Consider the following 21,226-nt stretch of genomic DNA (forward strand, 5'->3'; position numbering starts at 1 on the left):
AGCATTCAGCTGAGCCCTCAAGGGTTAACACATTGTTGTTAATGTAGCCTCACAAGGCAAGGCAGGAGGAATGGAGGGAGGGGAGGCAGCATGACAGAGAGAGACAGAGACACACACCGTGTGTGAGAGACGCGCATTGCCCCTTTAAGTATGCTGACCCCACTCTAAGTACATTGCCTTTTTAAGTAGATCAGCAAGTTGAGACAGCAGCTGCTGCCCGCAAGCTCCCTCTGTCCTGAGCCCTGTCGTGTCTTCCACCCCCCACAGCTCTGTGGAGAAGGGGTACAGGAGTGGGGGGCAGGGAGACACCCCACCCTTGCACAGCAAGCAGGAGGCTCCTGGGAGCAGCTCCAGGGCAGAGGGCAGGAGCGGCACATGGCAGTGGGGGAGGGACAGCTGAACTGCCCTGCAATTGATCTCCTGCTGGGTGGCTGCCACACAGGGATCTTAGGGGAGCTGATGTGGGGGCTGCTGGCCCACCCTGGCTCCAGGCCCCCACCAGCTCGCTCCAAGGGGCTGCTCTTCCTGCAAGCAGTGGACAAAGCAGGTGGCTGCTAAACAATGTTACAAGGGATACATGCAGAGCCGCCCTGCTGCTCCTCTCTTGCCAGCAGAACTCATGGAGGGTAACCCCCCTCCAGGTCCCTGCTTTGCAACATTTCCCACTGAATGCCACTTGCAGGTCTGAGGGTCATCGGCTGTTTGCTTGACCGCACATAACACATCCAGCTGTACCAAAACCATAGTTCTGTACAGTGCTCTGAACCATGGGAAATTTGGATCATAACCACATCCCGGCTTCCTTGCCTGGGCCACACCAAATCCCAGACTCAAACTTTGGAGGAACTCTTCTTTTGAACCACAAATGGAGACTTCTCTCCAATGAAATGAACCCGACTTCAGTAGCCCAACATCTCCCAACTTCGGGATCCAAATATGTGTCTCTCTATGGACGCTAATCCCCTCCAATGCCTTGTCGTTACTGATCTGCTCTGATTTCCCTTCAATTTGTCAGCTCCTGTTTGGTTCTGAGGTGCCCAGAACTCTAGGCGGGCCCAGCAGGAGGCATGACTCACTTGCTCCCTCCCTCATTTTGCCTTTGGTGGTGTCACTTTAAATGGTAATTTTCACATGACTGAGCAAAATAACACTAGATGGGAGAGGCGTGCAGGAGTTGCATAAGTAAATACCCGAGAGCTTTACAAGCGAGAATGGATTTCCTTCCTGTGTTGCCAGTTCAACAACAAAGGTGCATGCTCAGGGATTTTTAGAGGCAGTGGATAGGACCATGGTGAGAACTAACTGATGTCCTGAGTTCAAGTCAGTAGCAGCATCCGAGACCTCTCTTCCCAGCCAAGAGACAACAACCTGGAGTGAAACTAACCCAGACTGATGGAAGAAAAGTCCTGGAAGGATCACCATGCATTGCTCAACCCCAAAGAGGAAAACGAGCTGGTAAAGGAAGGAGGGGGGTGATTTCTGGTTTTCTTTTACACCTCACTGAGCCCTCTCAGCCTGTGCCATTTCCAATGGATCTCTGTATTTTCTACAGCTAAATTCAGCATTCAAAGTGGGCTTGGTGTTTTCAGCATAGGTTCTGGTTGAAGGCTGAATCAGAGGGTCAAACCCTGAGGTCATTTATTCACTGATGTCAGTTGGGGTTTTTTGCCTGAGTAAGAACATCAAGATTCAACCCACAGAAATGAGAAAGGAAAAAGACCTAGTGCCCCTGCCAGTGAAGGACTGTTCTGACCAGTACTTTTCCTCAGGCTTTCTCCAGTCTAATCGTAACATCCTTAGCAATGGGGCTTCCACCCCTTCACATGGGACACCACCTTGCAGGTGAACAGATCACAGGGAAGATGCTTATAAACTGGTCACATTTTTCTTTTTCCTTGGTTGAAGTCAACCCTGCATAGTTCTTCCAAGCTGGGACTGAGTCACTCCTGCTGAGGCACACCCTGCTGCAATTTTGCTTGAGGATTTCTGGGGTCCTATCCTCCATGCTGTAAGTCTGGGGGTGACTAAGCTTTGCCATTGCAGCCCCCAGGGTGGAATCCCATTGCTCTCCAGATGTGCTTGCCAATCTAACCCCTGTCTTCAGGATGCTTTTGTTAATGTTCATAGAATCAGCCCTATCTCTTTTCTGTGGTGAGCATTCTTGTGTGATTGCAGCATTTGGGGGAGGTGGGAAAGGTGGAGCAGGGGGAAGTGCTTTGGAAGTACAATTACTTCCACATTTTAGCAGCTCAGGCAGTGTGCACAAAGGAGTGGTGGTGCGGAGAGCGAGAGAAGGGGGCTTTCTCCTCCCAGGCACTTGTGCAAGGGGTAGCTAGAATCCGGGTGCTCATGCTCTGATGCTAGCAGCATTCTCAGTGCCAGATGCTCCTGAGGGACTAGGAAAGGAGAGTTGCCGTGACCCTAACCCTTCTGCATCCACTGCGGACAGCTGCTGGGAGGGGCATGTGCTACACCCATTGACAGTAGAGCAGTTTCCACTCTCTCCTCACCCAGCCCCCTGAGGACCTTTGAGCCTCTGTCCTCTGCTGGCAGAATGCCCCCAGGAGCTGCTTCTCAGGTTTCCCCCTGATGCAACTGTAGCTTTTTACCCATCCCCAACTTCCTAAGAAATATAAATCTTATAGCTGAGCTTTGTAAATTACAGTATTTTAGCAGTGCCTTTTGGCGTTAAGCAGCATCCCTGAACAGAGCTGAGGGTCTCAATCCAGTCCCTGGTGAATGGCAGGGGCTCCTATATCACATACAGGGCAAGACGGCGGGGGTGGAATGTTTTAATGTCTTGTTGGCTAGCCTGGGCACATCATCCAGCTACGCTGAAGAATGATTCTTAGCCAAATCAAGGCTGTCAGCAGACTTTGCTGGTGACATGGCCAGCAGCTGAAAATAACTGCACCACAACCAACGAAAAGCATTTCTCAAAGTTCTAATTCCTGTACAGTCAGAAAAACAGACATGCCGAGACCACCTGCAACAGTGGCCTCTGGGGAGTCCCAATGCTGTTACAAAGTTGTGGGCTGTTTCCTGGGTGGTGCACAGATGAAAGGCTTCCTGCACCTTTCCCCTCCCTTGTAGACGGGGCAGCTAGACTGCTCATGAGTGCCAGAGGGAGCAGGAGGAATCCTCCTCTTGCTCATTACCCCTTTGAGAGGTTATTGTTACAAGTCCTAGCCTCGCACGGGGCCTGTACTCTCATGTCTGGCCCCAGTGGGGGGGGGTGTTAAAGGATGTCTCTCTCTCTCTCACACACTCTCTCTTTACCTTGCACAATGTGGTGCTTTGGTTGCACTCATCTGTGGCAGGGAAGAGCGTGTGCTCAGGAGGTTGAAGGCTCCAGCTCAGCACATTCTGTGCCAGTTCATCAGACCAAGAGACAAAGCGCTGCTGGAATGGGGCTGAGTTGCCATGGGAATGTGTCACAGCTCTGCTTGCCAAAGCCATGGCCGCCTGATTCCCAAGTATTATGTTGCCTTTGGGTGGCATCATCCTGCAACATCTTTAATGCCACAGACAGGTTCCTAGGCTCAGCAGAAATGATCATCAATGTCCTGTCTTTTCCCTCAGTTCCTCTCTTCTATACGTTTTATCACCTGAACGTTAAGCATTTGGCTTCCAGAGCTGTCTGTCCATACATTATCATAGCTGGCTCCTCTTGTGCTGGATCTGTGTTGGATGATCCTGTCGATGGGATGCAGGGCATAGGGTCAACAACATGGTGTAGAACCGAACCCCACTTTGGCTGCTGAGCAAGTGTTTACCTGCTATGTCAACACTAAGTCAGGAGAATCTGGACCTGTTCCATCCCATTTCACCAGCCTTTAATATGCCCTGCAGCAGGAACCTTCATCAGCTGAAGATCTGCCCAATTTTCTTCAGGTTTTTAGCGCACGTTTTCTTTCAAAGGCTCCACTCAGGGCTCAACTTAATGAGCACTCAGCAGCTTCATCGGTCAGGTCCCAGGTGACTGGGGAGCTGCTTCAATCAAAGCACGGAGACTTGACAGTGAGGTACTTTATTGTGAGCTTTCCCAACTGTGTGTGCAGTGCATGGGCATATACCCTCACTCCTATGCTAGGTTCAGTGTAAAACCTGGGATGGGATCTCTGGGGGCAGTCTGTTCTTTGGTTGTTCTAAAGTCCTGGTTGGGTACTTCGAAGGGATAACCCCAAGAAGTTACATCAGTTAGTAAAGAACATAGAGTTCACCAGCATAGATGAACACTAGTGTCTCATCAGCTTCCAGGTTCAGCAAAAGGTGTTAATTTTAATCTATAAAGACGCATTAGATTTGGGACCTCCTTTACGAGTGCCCACCTCTTTATGCACCATCACAAAGGACAAGGTCAGCGGAAGCCATTGGGTTGTTCATAGTCCATTTATTCGGAAGAAGGGGAGGCAGGCTGTTTCAGTGGAGAGAACACACACGCTCTGATAGCCTGCTAGTCTGGTTCAGATGGGGAATGGCCCATGGCTCCTCTTTCCACCTAAACTACTGTTTGATCGATGGAGTAGCATTCCTCTGGCAGGATGTGGGCTGTCCTGCACAGCATTCGGTCTTTGAGTGTGCCTCAGAGATCAGAAGCCACGACGATGGGCACATAATTCATTGACTTTAAGAATGCAAAAGCATGATCTACTATCAATTGTGAACTCCTCCTTTGCAGTCCAACTTGTTCAATATAGTTCAATCAGGCTTCAGGGGACACAGAATTAGAGAGGCCACATAGCTGGACATGCTGCCATGTTTTTTTGTGACAGCCAGTCCTTTCACTTCTCATCCTCGCATTGCTCAGCATCATTTGGTCTAATTAGCAAGTGATGAGCGAACTAGTTCCACTGGAGCAGTGGTTCCCAAACTTGTTCTGCCGCTTGCGCAAGGAAAGCCTCTGGCAGGCTGGGCCAGTTTGTTTACCTGCCGCGTCCGCAGGTTCGGCCAATCGCGACTCCCAGGGGCCGCGGTTCGCTGCTCCAGGCCAATGGGAGCTGCTGGAAGCGGTGGTCAGTACGTCCCTCGGCCTGTGCCGCTTCCAGCAGCTCCCATTGGATATTCTTATTTCAGTTTAACCAGGCTTTAATTTAAATTGATTAGGAACAGGTTTAAGCTAAATCAAATAAACCACTCTCAAACTGAACTAAGAGTGTCTACACAGGTTCTTTATGTCTGTTTAACTAAATCATTTTAAAATCCCACCTTAGATTAAACTGGTGAAACCTACTTGCTAAGAGTTTGGCTTCGCTAGCCAAGTTCCAACATGTGGAATTACATTCTGTTTTCCTAAACTCCCTGTGGTTTCCACCAGATATGATCTTCTTTGGTTTCTATCCTGTAGAAGATTAAGCAGTTGAGACTCCCTCCCCTACCCCATACAGAGGTGGTTGTATTTCAGTGCTGGAGTATGTGATCCCTACTATAGTGAGTATATTAAGTTTACAAGTGCTGTTAAGCAGTTTGAGAATCCTTCGGGATGAAATAAAATAGAAATTTTCTTTTTTAAATGTACTTATTAACAGAGGCTGGGTCTGGGGAGTCACATACCTCCAAACAAGTGGGGACCTACAATGTCCTGTGAGTGGTTTAAGTAGTCACCTATATTTTATTTAGCTTGCGTGGATGACACAATATTGCTGGCATAATTTGATTCTCAGAACCTGATTATTAGTTGCAAAGCCTTTTAAATGTGGGTGGCTGGCAACATTTGCTCTCCTGAGCGAGGCATTACTTTCAGGGATTATGAAGGTGGGAAAAGGAATCAAGAGGATTTATAGTCATGCGCAGCAGACTGTGTTGAACCCATGTGAATTTCCTCCAGTCATTTCTGAACATGGGGTCTCCCTTGTCTTAGCTGACTCAATCCTAAAGTGGGTCTAGGTAATTCTCTGAGGATTTTCCCAGGGAGAGAGAGAGAGGAATAGACCCTTGCAGTCTGGAAAATGCATATTGGCAAAAGAGAAGGATCTGTAAAGGTGCAGCAGAAGAAAAAAAACAACCCTAAGTCATAATGACAAGCAATGGAAATGACCCATCCAGTTTTAAAGTCCTCCTCCACTGCCTGGGGCGGTTTGTTCTTTACAGACAATAGAGTTATACAAGATTTGAGTCTATAGATACAGTTGCTCATGCCAGAGGAAATGTAAGTACTTTGTGTATAGCTGGGAGAGGGATGAAGAGTAAAGATGGGCGTGAATCCAAGCATCAAAATGTGCATATGTCTGTCTGATGTTTCAGCATCTGGCTCAAGATACAAATTATGCAGTTGGTCCTTGTCTCAACAGAGATTGAACCACACTGCAGAAATTCAGAGTGTTTGAAACCAGACTGAAATCAAATGGCTTGGGCCTTTCACTAGTTAAAAATTTAAATAGGATGGATGTGTGACATACCAGGATACAATCCAGAGCAGTGGGGGACTGTGTCACCCCTGCCCTTCAACCTGGGGTGCCTTACAATGCCTTACTGAATTAGCTCCCATCTGGGCCGCTCACAAACAGCCTTCCAGAATGCATGCCACACCCAGAGTGTCTGTGTGTAACTGCAGCCTGCCAGCCACACACGGGTTATACCCTGGCTCTCACCAGCCTTGGTTATACTGCAGGGTGACCCCAATACACCCCGTCTTACATTTCTGGGGAGAAATCTATGTCCTGTACTGCCCAGCCCTCTCCTGGACAGTACAAAATATGTTAAGTCCATTATTCCCAAAAGTGAATAATACCAATTCTGTAATCTTTCCGTTGTAAGCTGGTTAATCAAAATCCAGTCCGTTACGGATTCAGACATATCACTGAACTCTACAAACAGGCAATATTAATCAGAGCAAAGTTCTGAAGTGAACATATAGTTCCCATTCACCTTGCAGGACCTGAGAAGTTTGTGATGTCTGTTTCATGCTTGTATTTCAAATGAACATATGGAAGAATATGCTGACCCTTCCCTTTTACACAAACCCGATAGAGATTGATAGAGAATGATAGCTCTCTACAGATTTTTTTTTAACCAACCAAGAGAATTTAATAGAAAATTATATTCTTGCTATGGAACTATATATAAAAAAGAAAGAAAAAGAAAGGATTTCACTCACCATTTAAGTCAGCAGATATTTTTTCTCGGTAATCCGATTAAGCTTTTGGAGAATGCTGTTGTTTTAACTACTATTAAATTCCATAGGACTTTCCCATAAGGATTTGGTGACTGTTTGGGGTCTAAGGTTCCTCCGAGTCCAGTCACCTTAAAACCTGAGTGTGCCTATAGTTTGCACCTGCGTGAGCCATAGAATCACAGGACAGAAGGGATCTCGAGAGGCCCTCACGGCCAGTCCTCGCCTCCCCTATCCCAAGTGACAAGATGTAGGTGTCTCCTGCACTACACTGCTGAGCATGAACACGGGAGCGACCGACCAAGCTCTGGCCAACACCCCCCGCTAGTGAGAGGTGCGCTGGATGTCACAGGGTGACTCAAATGCCCTCCGCTCTTACAGAGAGGCAGGTAGATTTCTGCCCGGGTGCTGCCTCCCCAGGTGTCCCGCGGATGGTCTCTGGGAGGTGGCGGTCCCGGGAAAGGCGCCAGGGGCACACGGGCAACGGTGTGGGCTCCGGCAGGAGGTGGTGGGTTTTTGTCCCTCAGAGGTGGCAGCCCGGCCTCCGGCTGGGTGCTGGAGGAAGGGGGGGGGAGCGCGGGAGGGGCGCAGAGCAGGGTGGCTGCCGGTGTCGGCTGGCGGGGCGGGCGGAGGAGGGCGGGGCAGATGGGACACCGTGTGTGGGAGTGGGAGAGCCACACCTGGTGCGGGGGGGACAGGTCCCTGGAGGGGCAGAATGTGAGGGAGGGGAGGAGGGTGGGGACACGGACAGGCCCCTGGTTTGGGGAAGGGAACTGTGTGTGGGGTGGAGAGACGGGGCCTGGGTGGGATTTTTGAGGCGGGGGGAAGGGAAACAGGACTTGCAGGGGCAAGAGGAGAACGATGCATGTGTTGGGTAGGGAACCAGGCCCTATGCTGGCAGTGGGGTGACAGAGACAGGGGCTGGGCACAGGACATTGTGGGAGTGCCCGGACGGCGTGTGTCGAGGACAGACAGGAGTCGTAGGGAAGAAAGGAACCAGGAGTGTTGGGAGTAGAGACGGATGCAGGGACGGGAGTAATCTGCGGGGAAGGGCAGTGGGATGGGACAATGGAATAACATGCCTTCGTGGTTTGTGTGATGGGGAAGAGTTCAGTGAGCCTCAGTCAGGGGGGTGAAAGAACCAGGAAGTGGGCTAAGAAATAAGGAGAGATACAAAGCAGACTGGGGAAACATTTGAACAGTGAGGGGAAAGGAGGAGCGAGAGCAATGAAGGTGAAGATAGGTGGAGGCAGGCAGCAAAAAATAGTTATTCACTTGCCCACATCTGGGAAAAATGGCGTTTGAGGAGCGACACAGACAGAGGCTGCTGCATGCAGTTTCATCGGAACTGCTGTGCCTGCCGTTCAGCGCTGTGCTGAGAAGGGTTGGGCCTTCTGGCCCTATGCTAAGAAGGGCTGACCCCTCTGGCACTATGCAGAAAGGATCTCATTTGTACTCACTTTGGAAACGGCCTTTCAGTGTCAGTGAAGTATTGGCTGTGGAAATCCAAGTGGGCACTTTGTGAATCAGCAGGTCTTCCCAGTAGTTGGTTTGCAAAACACCAGCCTGGGAGCTACTGTGGAGTGGAGAAGGAGCAGACTCAGGGGGTGAAAATCCTGGCCCTATTAGCGCCAACGACAAAACTCCTGTTGGGCTTCAGCGAGGCCAGGATTTCACTACACGTTTGTTCACTTTAGACAGATTTGTAGGTGTGGAGTTATTGCACAGACACCTACCCAGGGTCCTGAGTGCAAGGGACAGACCATAATAAAAGCATTACGAGCTACAGCACACATAACAGGTGATTGTCAGAAGTGTGGACCAAACATAAAGCAGACTAATGTACATGAAAATCCAAGGTGCAGTTGGAGGAGAAACATGGGGATTAGAAAATGCAGTAATAATTTTTTAACAATAGAATGTTATTATGACTACAACAGCATGCCAGGTTATGAAAGTGGAAGGACAACAGGGAAGATAATGAAGGATCATAGAAAGGTGGTCAGGGTTCTGTGTATGATTAAGAACCACATTATGGGACATCAGGAAGGAAAAAAAATTGCATCCTTAATTATGTATATGGCACCCAGATACTACATTGATAGCACATTAGAAACTCAGAGATATACTATTCAGAACCATGCAAAGTCTTCCTAACTTCAAGGGGGTTTCTGTCCTGCAGGGTAGATTCCCCGCAGTAACACAAAGTTCCTGTACAAATACACTCCGCTGCTGCAGGATAGCTGGGGTTTTAAGGCTCTGAGACTATATATGAATTAGATAAGTAGAAGTATTACTGTGACAGACAGCTGGATTATGGCAGGGAAAACTATAGGATCAAGCTAATTCTTCAAAGCTACATGGATGGAAGGTTGAGAATGGGCCTTTCCTTCCATATTAAATATGTGATACTGCCTGGTTTTGGTGGGTTTGGTGTATATTTTGCCTTAATTTTAATGACGTTTAGCTGATACACAGTTTCATCTCCCAAACTGAAAACGGGGTTGCTTAGAGGGGGTGTATTAGCTAGAAAGTCTTTGCAGCTCTGCCCTTTAAAACAAGTCTCAATGTCAAACCGTTTCAAAATAATGTCTTGTCTTTGTACCACAGGAGATATTTGGCTACAAAACTCAAGGCTGCCGGAAAGCCATGTGCATTGCTGGATATATCTTCTCCTGTGGGGCTCTTCTCCTTCTGTTTTACTGGAAGCCAGCATGGGATGTGTGGGCAAACTGCATCCCATGTAACTTGCAAGAAGCAGATGTCATATTGCTTAGAACAACAGTAAGTGCACACTGTAAAATGTACTTTTAACTGGAGATCTTATTAATTCATATAAAAGCTTTCACACACACACAGACAGACAGACACACACACACACTTAAGCAGCCTGTCCTACTCTCTCAGTGTGTAATAGCAATTTTCTAGTATTTTCCAGTGTAAATACTCGAGTTCAGATGTAGACTGGCAGGGAGAAGTCAGGCATTTGAGGAGCCCACTAACTCCAAATCATTTCCATACAGACATTTTCAGGGAAAGTGATTCAAAACTATTGTGCAGAGGTTAGGGTTACACTAACTAGAATTCAGATACTTTACCACTGAGTATTAGATGCCTCGTGTACACTGCATATCCCCATTGCTTAACCACTAGCATCAGAGTAGGTCTCATTCCAATGTGATTACTGCATAACACTGCAGAATGCTAACTTCTTCTGTATTTGCTTACCCTACCTACCCCCAAGAATGCAGAAGACAGGACACAACAGAGGGGTCAATCCTAACAAATATGGTTGAGCCTGTCTTTTGTGTAATGCATGTGGCTAATATCATGAGAGAAACTCTGTAGGATTGAATTTTAGAGAGCTGTATCTTAGGCCTGAGTTATGTTAGACTTCCACTAATTATATCAGTGCAAACACCTAATATGCATTAGATCCCCAATATATGCACTACATCCTGAATATAGATGCACTTAAAACAATTAATACCTTACTGCATTGTTGTAATAGTGACTAATAACTGACCACACCAAGCTATACTGATTAAAGCACAATTTAAACTGGTTTAAGTGCATTTGTATTAGGCATTTGCACTTGTGTAATTAGATCAAATTTAGTTACACTGGTTCTCATTTTCTACTATAGCAAGGTCTTAGTAATATTGCAGCCCTCATTTTGGGAAACACATGTTTTCCAGGGTCAGGAAGCATGATTAAAATGGGCGATGTTTTAGACCTAGACAGAGTTCATTAGGCGAAGCAGACCGTAATGAAACTCTCTGTTCTTGGCTCCTAACCAAAAGTTCTGTAATTATGTACTACCAGTCTCTGCCATGGCTTTACACAGAGACCTACACTAAGAATATGTCATTCCTTCAAAGCACACTGAACTTTTCTTTATTCCTCTAGGATGAATTTCAAAAATACACCAGAAAGAAGGTGACCTGGATCGACTTGTCCACAATGAATCTATCAGTTAGAGATACATCAGATAGTCTCTTTGTTGCTGACAAAGATTCTGTCATAAACAGAGCCATAATGAAGCCAGAATTAAAAGTAAGTCATGGATGGATGTATACAATACGTGGTGTTAGGTGAAGAGGCGGATGAAAGCTCTTATCTCAATTTCCTCCTGTGGCTCCCATTAACTTTGACTGGAATTATATCCACACATCAAGGAAGAAAACTGGCCCTGTAATACAGTGAATCTGGGTGTTCTAAATGGCATTTGTGCTATTTGGTTTTGCAGGTCAGAAGCATCCAGGTACAGAAAATCCGGTATATTTGGGATCTCTCTGTGAAGCAGTTCCAGAAAGTTGGGTGAGTTTAACCACTTGTTACAAAGTTCTTTGAAGAAGCAAAAGCTCCTTTCAGGACATCATTGTTTGAGCTTTCTCATGGTTATCCTAGATCGCTAGATGACAACAACTCATGTTACGACATACATCACAAGTTTGGAACTGGTCTGACGTGCGAAGAACAGAATATCAGGTACAGTCCACAGCATTTCTAGTCTATTCGGTATTTCAGATTTAAATACGCGTACGGGCCCAATTCTTTTCTTCCGTACTCACATTTCACATCAGTTTATTGCCATTTACTTCAGTAGTAATGTAAAGTGCACTGATGACATTGAGAGGGTGGACAAAAATGAATGCAACTTTCACTCTGAGGAGCATAATCATGAATGTCCTCAGTGACAGAAATGTAAATCTGGAGAAATGCCATTGACTCAATGAGGTTACAATTGGCCCTAAGAATGGGAGATGAAGGGAGGAGGTGCTGCCATGTTTCACCAGTCTACCAAGCCAGGCTCACAGCAAGAGTCAGTGGTAGATCAAAGACTCTTTTCAGCCTTTTATAAAACTTGCATGAATTGCATGAGACAAGTGAACATTGGTCTCAGCGTAATTCCACCTTGGATTCAATAGCTTCTTGATAGACTTCTGTCCCAATCAACCATCTGTGTTCTTGATATTACTTTTAAGATATGGTTTTACCATTATTTTATAATGTCATTTTTTGTGTATGTGAATTCTTAATTACATCAGAGGTCTGAACTGAAAGAGCTAGGGACCTTCTATAAGGGCGTATGCCAGGGAACTTTGTTTCTCTGATATTAACCAATTCATGATCTCATACAGGAGGTCAGTGTGTGGGCCCAATGCCATTGAAGTTGAAATTCGTCCTATTTGGAAGTTACTTTTTAGAGAGGTAAGCTGCATCTCTACTTTTAAGTCTTGTTATTTGAATCGTAGAATCATAGAAGAGTAGGGTTGGAAGAGACCTCAGGAAGTCATCTAGTCCAACCCCCTGCTCAAAGCAGGACCAATCCCCAACTAAATCATCCCAGCCAGGGCTTTGTCAAGCCTGACCTTAAAAACTTCTAAGGAAGGAGATTCCACCACCTCCCTAGGTAACCCATTCCAGTGCTTCACCACCCTCCTAGTGAATAAAGTGTTTCCTAATATCCAACCTAGACCTCCCCCACTGCAACTTGCAGAGATAGCTCAGAAACGTTTGAGAGTAATATTTCATTTTTCTACCCTGGAATTCAGCAATTGATGGCCTAGATTCTTACTAAAACAAAGCAGTGTAGAAAAAACTCAGTGATACATGGTACAGTCATCCCTTCAGTTATGCCAGTTCCATTCCTTTAACTACAATGGAGTTATACGGGTATAACACAGAGGACAATTTGACCCTTTATGTACAGTGTAAATAAAAATAGATGGCGCATTAAAAAAGAAAAATGCGATTGCTGGGTCTTGTTCTGGTCTCGTTGTCACTGTGGTATAAATCAAGAGTAAATCCACTGAAATTACATTAGTGTAAAGCTTCTGTAAGAGAGAAATCAGGACTATTCTGCATATGAGCACATCCATATAGGGTGTAGCCACACTACTTCCGATTAGGAACTCATTGTATCTCATACGATGAGCCAGACATGAGCGGTACCTTGATGGGTGACCAGCCCCCAATAAAAATATAGGTTTCACAGCAAGTGGTGTTGGTGACTTAGTACTTGTTCCCTCGGGGTCAATACTAGATTGATACCCATCCTGGTGTGAGGAGTCACCATCTTTAAGACGAGGTGTACAATTTCAGGTTTGATCATTAATAATCCAATAGCACGTTTTGCAAGGATAGAGGTTAGCCGAGTGTCCTACATTCTGTCTCCTTAAATTCTCCTTGTCAATTGAAATACAGAAAGTATTTTTGACTTTGTATCCTAAACTATTCATTCATACTGCTGTACCTTGCTAAACAGCTGCTGTTTCTCTGCAGAAGTGACTGCACTCAGTATTGAGTGCGGGAATTGTAATGCCCAAGAGAACTCCAGGAGAGCACTTTAAAACAGGCTAGTTAATTTGAACTTTACATGGGCATCAAAGTGTGCAGCCTCATGCGTGACGGTTTTTAGGACTGTGCCTCTAGGCAGGTCTCTGAAAGCTGTGGTGCTTTGCACAAGGAAGTGTCAGAGAAGGGGTGCCCTGGTGGTAATATTGGCTGGGCTACTACTGTATTGGCTGAGCGTACATCTTTGTTTTGCTCCTGACCCTTCATTCCTTACACCTGGGCGAATATTTGTGAAAGTGTGTTCCCATAATTTTCATTCAGGAGTTAAATTTTTCAGTAAATTATTTACTCAGTGCTAGCCTTATGCAGACAAAGATCCCATTGCCTTCAGTGGGTATGCTGACTTCTCCAGAATGGAGCCTTTAGTTTAATGACTGAAGAGAGGGCTAGTATCTAGACAGCTTGAGACCACCAATTCATTCTGGAGAAATCACTGCACAGCCACCAGATGGCAACTAGTTCTGAGCCAGATCAAATCGACAAGGTGGAGGTGAAAGCGATCAGTCCCCTGAACCACCATGGGAGAGTGTTGGCTTGTGACGAGCACCACAATTTTGTTTTAAATTACACTGAAAAGATTCCTTGAAATCTCTGGTGAAACCTTTTCATCTTGTCCCACATGTAAGCGGCCGCTGAACAACCTGTGAATTTCTCCTGACGGTGTGATACATTTGTGTTTGCAGATTTTAAATCCCTTTTATGTGTTCCAAACCTTCACTCTGACTCTGTGGCTGAGCCAAGGTTACATCGAGTATTCCATGGCTATCATAATCTTGTCAGTCATTTCTATTGGCTTAACAGTGTATGACCTCAGACAGGTAAGGCTGCTATTCGTGTCATCAGTTTCCCAGTTCAGCCAGCAGTAATGCTTTCATTTCTCTCAGACACAGAATAAGAAGCAATTTCTGCACTCAGTGCTTTTGGTTAGCTGGTATTATTGCAGATTCCACAAATTCACTGAAGATTAGAGTTGGGCCATCCATGAATTTTGGATCCATCTTGGATTTCCCCAAAGTGCAAGGGGGTTCAGAGCCTGCAAATAACAGGCCTTAACATAAAAAAAAAATATGTGGGAGTAGTTTTAAATTCTCAGATGAGTTAATACATTTCTGCCTTTTAGACACATCTTCCAGTAACTTCACTTTACCTCAGTCATTCTCTGAGGAAAAGGATATTGTATTTTTCAGATGAAGCCACAAAAAATGTTCCGAGTTGGCCTATGCACCCAAAGCTAACATGCTTATCCAAGATGTACCTGAATCGCTTCATTTAGTCTGCATACCAGGCTTAGAATTTATTAGTTCAACCTGATGAGGTACTTGCCCACTGCTCTGGGACCTCAGCACTTTGCAGGACCAGGCTGTTTGTGAGGACAAATACTCCTAACATTTCTGGCACTTCCTGCCTTTAAGTCAGGCTAAAAGTACAGAGAATAGCCTCTCCTGGTATTCAGAGCTGCCAGCCATCTTGGCCAGGCAGCGAACTCCGACTGCAAAAAACTATACAAAGAAAAATAACCCTATTTTCAAAGCTCAAGGAACAGGCAATTCAGGCATTTGGGACAAGGTTTGGCTGGGTGGTAAAGTAGTTTAATTTCAGCAGTTTGGCATTCCGTGGTTTGCAAACTGAGTGACATAAATACATTGCTGAGGTGGCAGTGGAAGGGGGAGGCAGTGGGAAAGTCAGCTTTCAGACTTCCGACTGACTGTCATCTTGGTGCAAGGGACACTGCTTTATCACTTAAACATGGGTTGTAAACCATGTGTAACAAGCTACAGTGTGAGTCACCAATGAAAAATGGCCCTACATCTTTTACATATGACCTCCACTGAATTACTAAGTCACGTACTTACAAGAATTGAATCCTAGAGCAAGTGATAGTGGGCTCTGCCCTGTTCACCACCACCCCGGAGACAGATGATCTACTGTCCTTGTTGGAGTAGATTATGGCACTGAGTTACTTCTAGTTTGTTACTGTCCTAGCTCAAATGCACAGCACAAACCTCACACAGGTCTAAGCAAGCCCCAGTGTGGCATTTCAATTGGTGTGCACATCCAGCATTCCAGTGCACCCAGAACACAAACAATGGGCTAGGCGGTGTTCTTGGGCAAGGTCAAAGTCCAAGCTTTTAGCATGAAGAGTGACAGCTTTTTGAGCCTCAGGGTCTTCTTCCAACTGGTATGAAGTTTTCATAAGAAGAACACTGATTAAGAAGCCCACACCTATGACTAGATTTTATAAGTAACTTTTAAATTAAGGTGACATATCCCTGCTACAATACTGTACACAGCCCAAACCTGTGATACTTCACCTCATCAGGTTAGAACTCTGGATATGCAAATTGCTAAATTGGATTACAGGCAGCCACCTGCCATGTAGAGATACCTAGCTAAAATGACCAAAAGTATAGATTCTGTTTCTGTTTTTTTGCAGTAGTAACCTCTGTAATAACTGTATATTTACACTCAGTTGTTCTATTGAGCCCCTTTCTAGCAGGGAAGAAAATGGACCAACATGTGGAAATTCACTACTTGGGGACTGGAAATGTCATTGAAAACAGCCTGATTCATTTCTTAGTGTTGCAAAGCAGGAGTAACTTTACTGTTGTGAAATTTGAATGAGTGGAAAATCAGGCCTCAATACACTGTATAGCTTGTTCTGTTGTCTAACTAGGGGAAAACCTTTTGAACACATTTCCTGATTAGTAAGGAAAACATAGGGAGTATGAATCTTACCTCTTATAATCCAATTAAGTTCAGTTTCACTATTATGAAGCTTACTCTTGATCACTAAAGTATAATGTTTTGCTTGGCACAAGTTCTGTATTAGTATTTCAACACTTAATTTGCTACCCAATCAACAGCAATCTGTCAAGCTGCATGACCTTGTTGAGGAACACAACAAAGTCCAGGTTACAGCCTGCACAAAGGACGGAGGTGAGTGATGTCCAGTTGGCCTTCTTCCCCCTACCCCTTCTAATTCAATAGAGGGTCAAACTCTGCATTTGGAAGTACACAGACATACTTAGGCTTATCTGCTTGCAGGTGTATTTCAGTATCAAGAACAAATTGGGTAAAGTAATTCTATAGTACAGTGACTAGGATGTTAGCCATTGACATGTGAGACAAGGGCTCAATTCCCTGCTCTACTACAGGGTTCCTCACCTCAGTTTCAGAGTAACAGCCGTGTTAGTCTGTATTCGCAAAAAGAAAAGGAGGACTTGTGGCACCTTAGAGACTAACCAATTTATTTGAGCACAAGCTTCCGATGAAGTGAGCTGTAGCTAAATTGGTTAGTCTCTAAGGTGCCACAAGTACTTCTTCAGTTTGTCTCTCTGCACCTTGGTTCTCTATCTGTGCAACGTGGATTACACTCTACCTCCCAGCGATATTGTGAGGCTGAGTCCATTAGGGATTGTGAGTTGCTCAGATACCATGGTAATGGGGCCCATAGGTACCTTAGGCAGGTTCTCCTATCCAAAGCAATTTATAGACATTAACTAATTAAGCCTCAGAACATCACTTCAAGGTAGGCAGGCAGACAAGCGTCTTCACTTGTACCACTGTAGATCCATAAGTGTGGTTCCTCCGAAACCAACCAATGGAGGAAGGCAGGTTGGTTGTGTAGTGCAGGCCTTAATATGTTCCTGTGGATCATAACCTGTGTCTAAGTGAGCACTCACTTCATTTGATATTTTACTATAGGTTGCAAAAAGCTGGAGTCTCGTTATTTGGTCCCAGGAGACATCCTTGTTTTAGAAGGAAAGAAGCATTCTTTGCCATGTGATGCTATCCTGATCGATGGAGGCTGTATTGTAGATGAAGGCATGCTCACAGGTATAAACTTGGATTTTGATTTGTCTTTTGTCTCCATGCAGTTCTTTGCTCTCTCTCTGGAGATACGTTTTTATCAATTCTGATTACAAATTGTTTATCCTATGTCAGAATGAGTTGTTGCAAAATAAGGAAAGACAGTGTTCTGAATAATTTGCAGTCTCCTTGGGAAGGGCTTCTGATTAGTTCTAAATTGCTCAGCATAACTCAATTTCTTACTAAAAATGAAACCAGATCTATGTAATGTATTGTCAGGAACAGGAAATACAACAAACACAAAAAAATGGTTTTTAAATGCTCGGATGTTGTAATGCGCTCTGTGTGGGCAGATAATGATACACACACTTCAGTAGCAGAATGCGGTGTCACGCATATACACTTAGCCACTATAAAACTGTGTCTGTCTGAGGGCAAAGTTTGACCCACGTCTTTAGATTGAAAACTACCAAGGAGGTGTCCGAAGTGCTCGGATTTTAAAAATCATAGCCATCATTCAGTGAATTTATTTATTTATTTATTAAAAATTCTTGCTAATAGGGAATGTGCAATTAATATATATTCAGAATCTGATGGAATTTAAATACATCCTAACTGGAACTGTACAACATGATCTTTAGGTGAAAGTATTCCAGTCTCTAAAACCGCTTTGCCCCATACTGAGAACACCAGGTCCTGGAAAACACATAGTGCAGAGGATTACCGAAGACATGTCCTCTTCTGTGGAACAGAGGTCATCCAGACCAAGCCCACAGGCAAAGGACCAGTGAGAGCTGTTGTGCTGCAAACTGGTATTTATTTTTGATTTTACTGGTCAGGGTGGTGGGGACCAGATGGCCCAGGGGACATATAGTAAAGCTACATCTCTGGTTCAAATCCAGCCCATGTCAGAGACTGGAAGTTATTTATTCCCATCTGATGGTTGTGTTTTGGTGGGTCTCAGTCTAGTTCCTAGTGGACAGGGGCCCACATTCCAGACGACCAGTGTTACTGGGCTCCCTTGACGGCAGTCTCAGTAGATGGGCCTGGGTTTGTCTACCTCACAAAACCCTCCGGGGGCTTGTCTGGGAGCTTGCTCCCATATGCAGTGTAGACGGAGCCTACGGACTAAAGCCCAAACCCACAGACAAGGTCCTTTGTGGCTGCTATTCCAGCCCTACTACAGAATAGTGTCTCCTGCTTCCCCTCTGTGCTCCCAGTATAGGGGTTCCTATAAGCATAGGTACAACGATCCTTCCCCAGATCTCTCCCATCCATGCCTGTGCATTCAGAGCAGGGGTGAAATCCACCTCCCAGAGGCACAGAGTGCACTGAGGGATCTGCTACCACCACCCAGGTGAAGGTGTAAAGTGGGGTGTTATGACATGGAGGGTCTTTGACTGTTGGTGAATTTCACCCTACATGAGCTGGCCAGATATTTTGTATTGCCTTCAGAAAGTCTTTATAATACTATCCATCTCCTAATTCAATTGTGTTCAACCTAGCATGCCATTAGATAACATATACAATTTGTGGTTCTTGTCTTAATATAGGGTTCAACACAGCCAAAGGTGATCTGGTGAGGTCCATCCTCTACCCCAAGCCCATGAATTTCAGACTCTACAGAGATGCCTTAAAATTCATCATAATCCTTATACTAATCGGTGTGCTTGGACTGATCTATACAGTGTGTGTGTATGTACAACACGAGGTAAGTATTAGTAACGTGATCATGGAATTCCTTCCCCACTGAAATTCCTTTCTTCTGAGCCCTGAGTAAGGCAGGTGTTTGGAACATCACACTGCACATGCAGCGTCTGTTCAGACAGTCCACGCTTTTGAACCTTCAAAGAGTAAAAAGATCATCAACAGGTTTGTTGTGTTTGTTTCTTTTCCAGAAACCAGTAGCTGAAACAGTGGCAATGGCGCTACTCCTCTTCACTACTTCTATCCCTCCTGCAATACCAGCTGCTTTGACAACAGCGATTGTTTATGCCCAAAAGAGGCTGAAGAATAAGAAAATTTTCTGCATCAGCCCCCAGAGGATCAATATATGCGGGCAAATAAACCTGGTTTGCTTTGACAAAGTAAGAAACGTATTATGGCTTTTAAAGCAAGATTGCTACAATAGATTTTAATGCTTTTTGCAGGTTTGGGATTTTGTTCTATTAATGCCATAAATGTTCTTGGCACTTTTGTTCTTGCTCGTTCACAGCCAAGAAGTCAAATTCAAGCTGCCTGCTCTGGGTATGTTGGACCCAGGACCAGCACAAAGCTTTCCAGGCAGAACCCTCTTCAGGGAGCTGAAGGGGTGGGGGCAGTAGCCACACAGGCATGAGTGCCACCACGCAGCCTGCTTGCCAGCGAGGCATGCTCTGTGCCAGCTCTGGGGCATGGTGCAGAGGGACCCTGGGATCTGTGCTTGCCTAGGAACCATCACACACAACAAAGGTCATGGAGTGGCTGCTATTTCACACCCGTCCCCAGCCCCAATACAGATTAGCTCCTGAAAGCCCAGTTTCTCAAGTGTCCCTGTGGTCTCTGAGAATCTCTTTCCTGTGCATGTTTGCAGGAAGAGGCTGGGTTCAACTGCTGTGGAGTCCCCCAACCTCACAGAGTTCACACACATGACTCCACCTCAGGCAGGAACAACCAATGCTGGGGCTCTGTGTAGGGCTGTAACTGGATCAAAACGTGGTCCCCACCCCCAGGCAGACACTGCCTCCAGACTGGGACCAGACCCTGGTTCCCCCCAGACACTGCCTCCAGATTCATCTCTGGATCTTTCTTTGGTTTTTACATTAATTCTGTTGTCTTTTAACACGTGGTGAATAATATAACTCCAGACACTGAAACTGTCCTGAAAACAATGGGACAGATTTACAGCAAGTACGAACCAGCACAGTCCCACTGCACTGTGTGAATTGTGCCAGTTTAGGTAAGCTGGGAATTTGGTCCATAATTTCCTTTTATTCCCAATGCTCACGCTTTGTGTTCTAAAACCCCTTTCTAAATTCCTGAGATGTCTTGACTCTCTCTGCCCATAACATACCATTTAATTTTCATGTTTTCAGCTATACAAGGCCAGCTCCTGGGCTGGGATGAACCAGTTCAGCTCCATTCATTTCAGCAGAGCTAGGATGATTTTCACAACTGAGTATCCAGCCTGCTGCAGTTTGTTGTAAATGTATTGTTTGTATTCCTGGTTCTCCTCTCAACTACACCAGTTTTACACTGGCATGACTGACTTCAGTGCAGTTTGATTTACACTAGCTTTAGTCAGAGAATCAGGGCCTGAACTTCTAATAAAATAATCAGATGTTTGTTTGAACCTAGACTGGCACCCTAACAGAAGATGGACTGGACCTCTGGGGGCTGATCCCTTCAGAAGGAAGCTGGTAAAGATCTTTGTCCACAAATGGATTTTGTATTTTGGGATTGTGTTTAGTGATTGGCAGATCTCAGCTATATTGTCTAAACAGCCAAGAGTTCATCCAAACCTTACCCATGAGGGAGCTTCCTCATATGCCCAGCTATAGTAAAGAGAGGGGCAATGCGGTCTAGTGACTAGGACAGTGGCGTGGGAGTCAAGAGAACTGGGTTCTCCTCACAGCTCATTCCCTCGCCTGTTGGACAAGTTGCTTTGCCTCTTTCACTTCCCTCGTTGTTCTGTTCTGTCTAGCCAACCATCTGTCCCGCAAACAACTTTAAAAATAAATTAAATAACTACTTAGGCCACTGTTAACATCCAGACCACCCTCAACGGACATACCTTACCAGCCAAGCTCATCAGACTTAAACGTTCAGACTCCACCCCTCTGCAACAAATTCCATTTCAATTCCCCTTCCAAAATTTTTTGAGAGCCGGAGGTGACAAGTGGTGTGTAATTTCACAACTTGTTTATTACAGCCAAAAATCAGCTGTTTGTTGTGCATACCATGGTT

At 45.3% G+C, this 21,226-nt stretch overlaps 1 protein-coding gene across 1 annotated transcript in view; it reads left to right on the forward strand.

The window, feature by feature from the left end:
- The first annotated feature begins 1,304 nt into the window (after positions 1-1,304).
- The window catches only part of ATP13A5 (ATPase 13A5), a 49,859-nt gene continuing 29,937 nt past the window's right edge, over positions 1,305-21,226 (forward strand). The window contains exons 1-13 of the mRNA XM_084638787.1: positions 1,305-1,455; positions 9,722-9,895; positions 11,021-11,167; positions 11,361-11,431; positions 11,522-11,602; positions 12,256-12,325; positions 14,155-14,289; positions 16,336-16,408; positions 17,177-17,308; positions 17,923-18,093; positions 18,835-18,992; positions 19,180-19,368; positions 20,618-20,679. Coding sequence (XP_084494913.1) covers positions 1,393-1,455; positions 9,722-9,895; positions 11,021-11,167; positions 11,361-11,431; positions 11,522-11,602; positions 12,256-12,325; positions 14,155-14,289; positions 16,336-16,408; positions 17,177-17,308; positions 17,923-18,093; positions 18,835-18,992; positions 19,180-19,368; positions 20,618-20,679 — 1,526 coding nt within the window. The 5' untranslated portion in view covers positions 1,305-1,392. The remainder of the gene's footprint in view (positions 1,456-9,721; positions 9,896-11,020; positions 11,168-11,360; positions 11,432-11,521; positions 11,603-12,255; positions 12,326-14,154; positions 14,290-16,335; positions 16,409-17,176; positions 17,309-17,922; positions 18,094-18,834; positions 18,993-19,179; positions 19,369-20,617; positions 20,680-21,226) is intronic.

This window comes from Lepidochelys olivacea (assembly GCF_965140295.1).
Source record: "Lepidochelys olivacea isolate rLepOli2 genome assembly, chromosome: 9".
Taxonomy (NCBI): domain Eukaryota; kingdom Metazoa; phylum Chordata; order Testudines; family Cheloniidae; genus Lepidochelys; species Lepidochelys olivacea.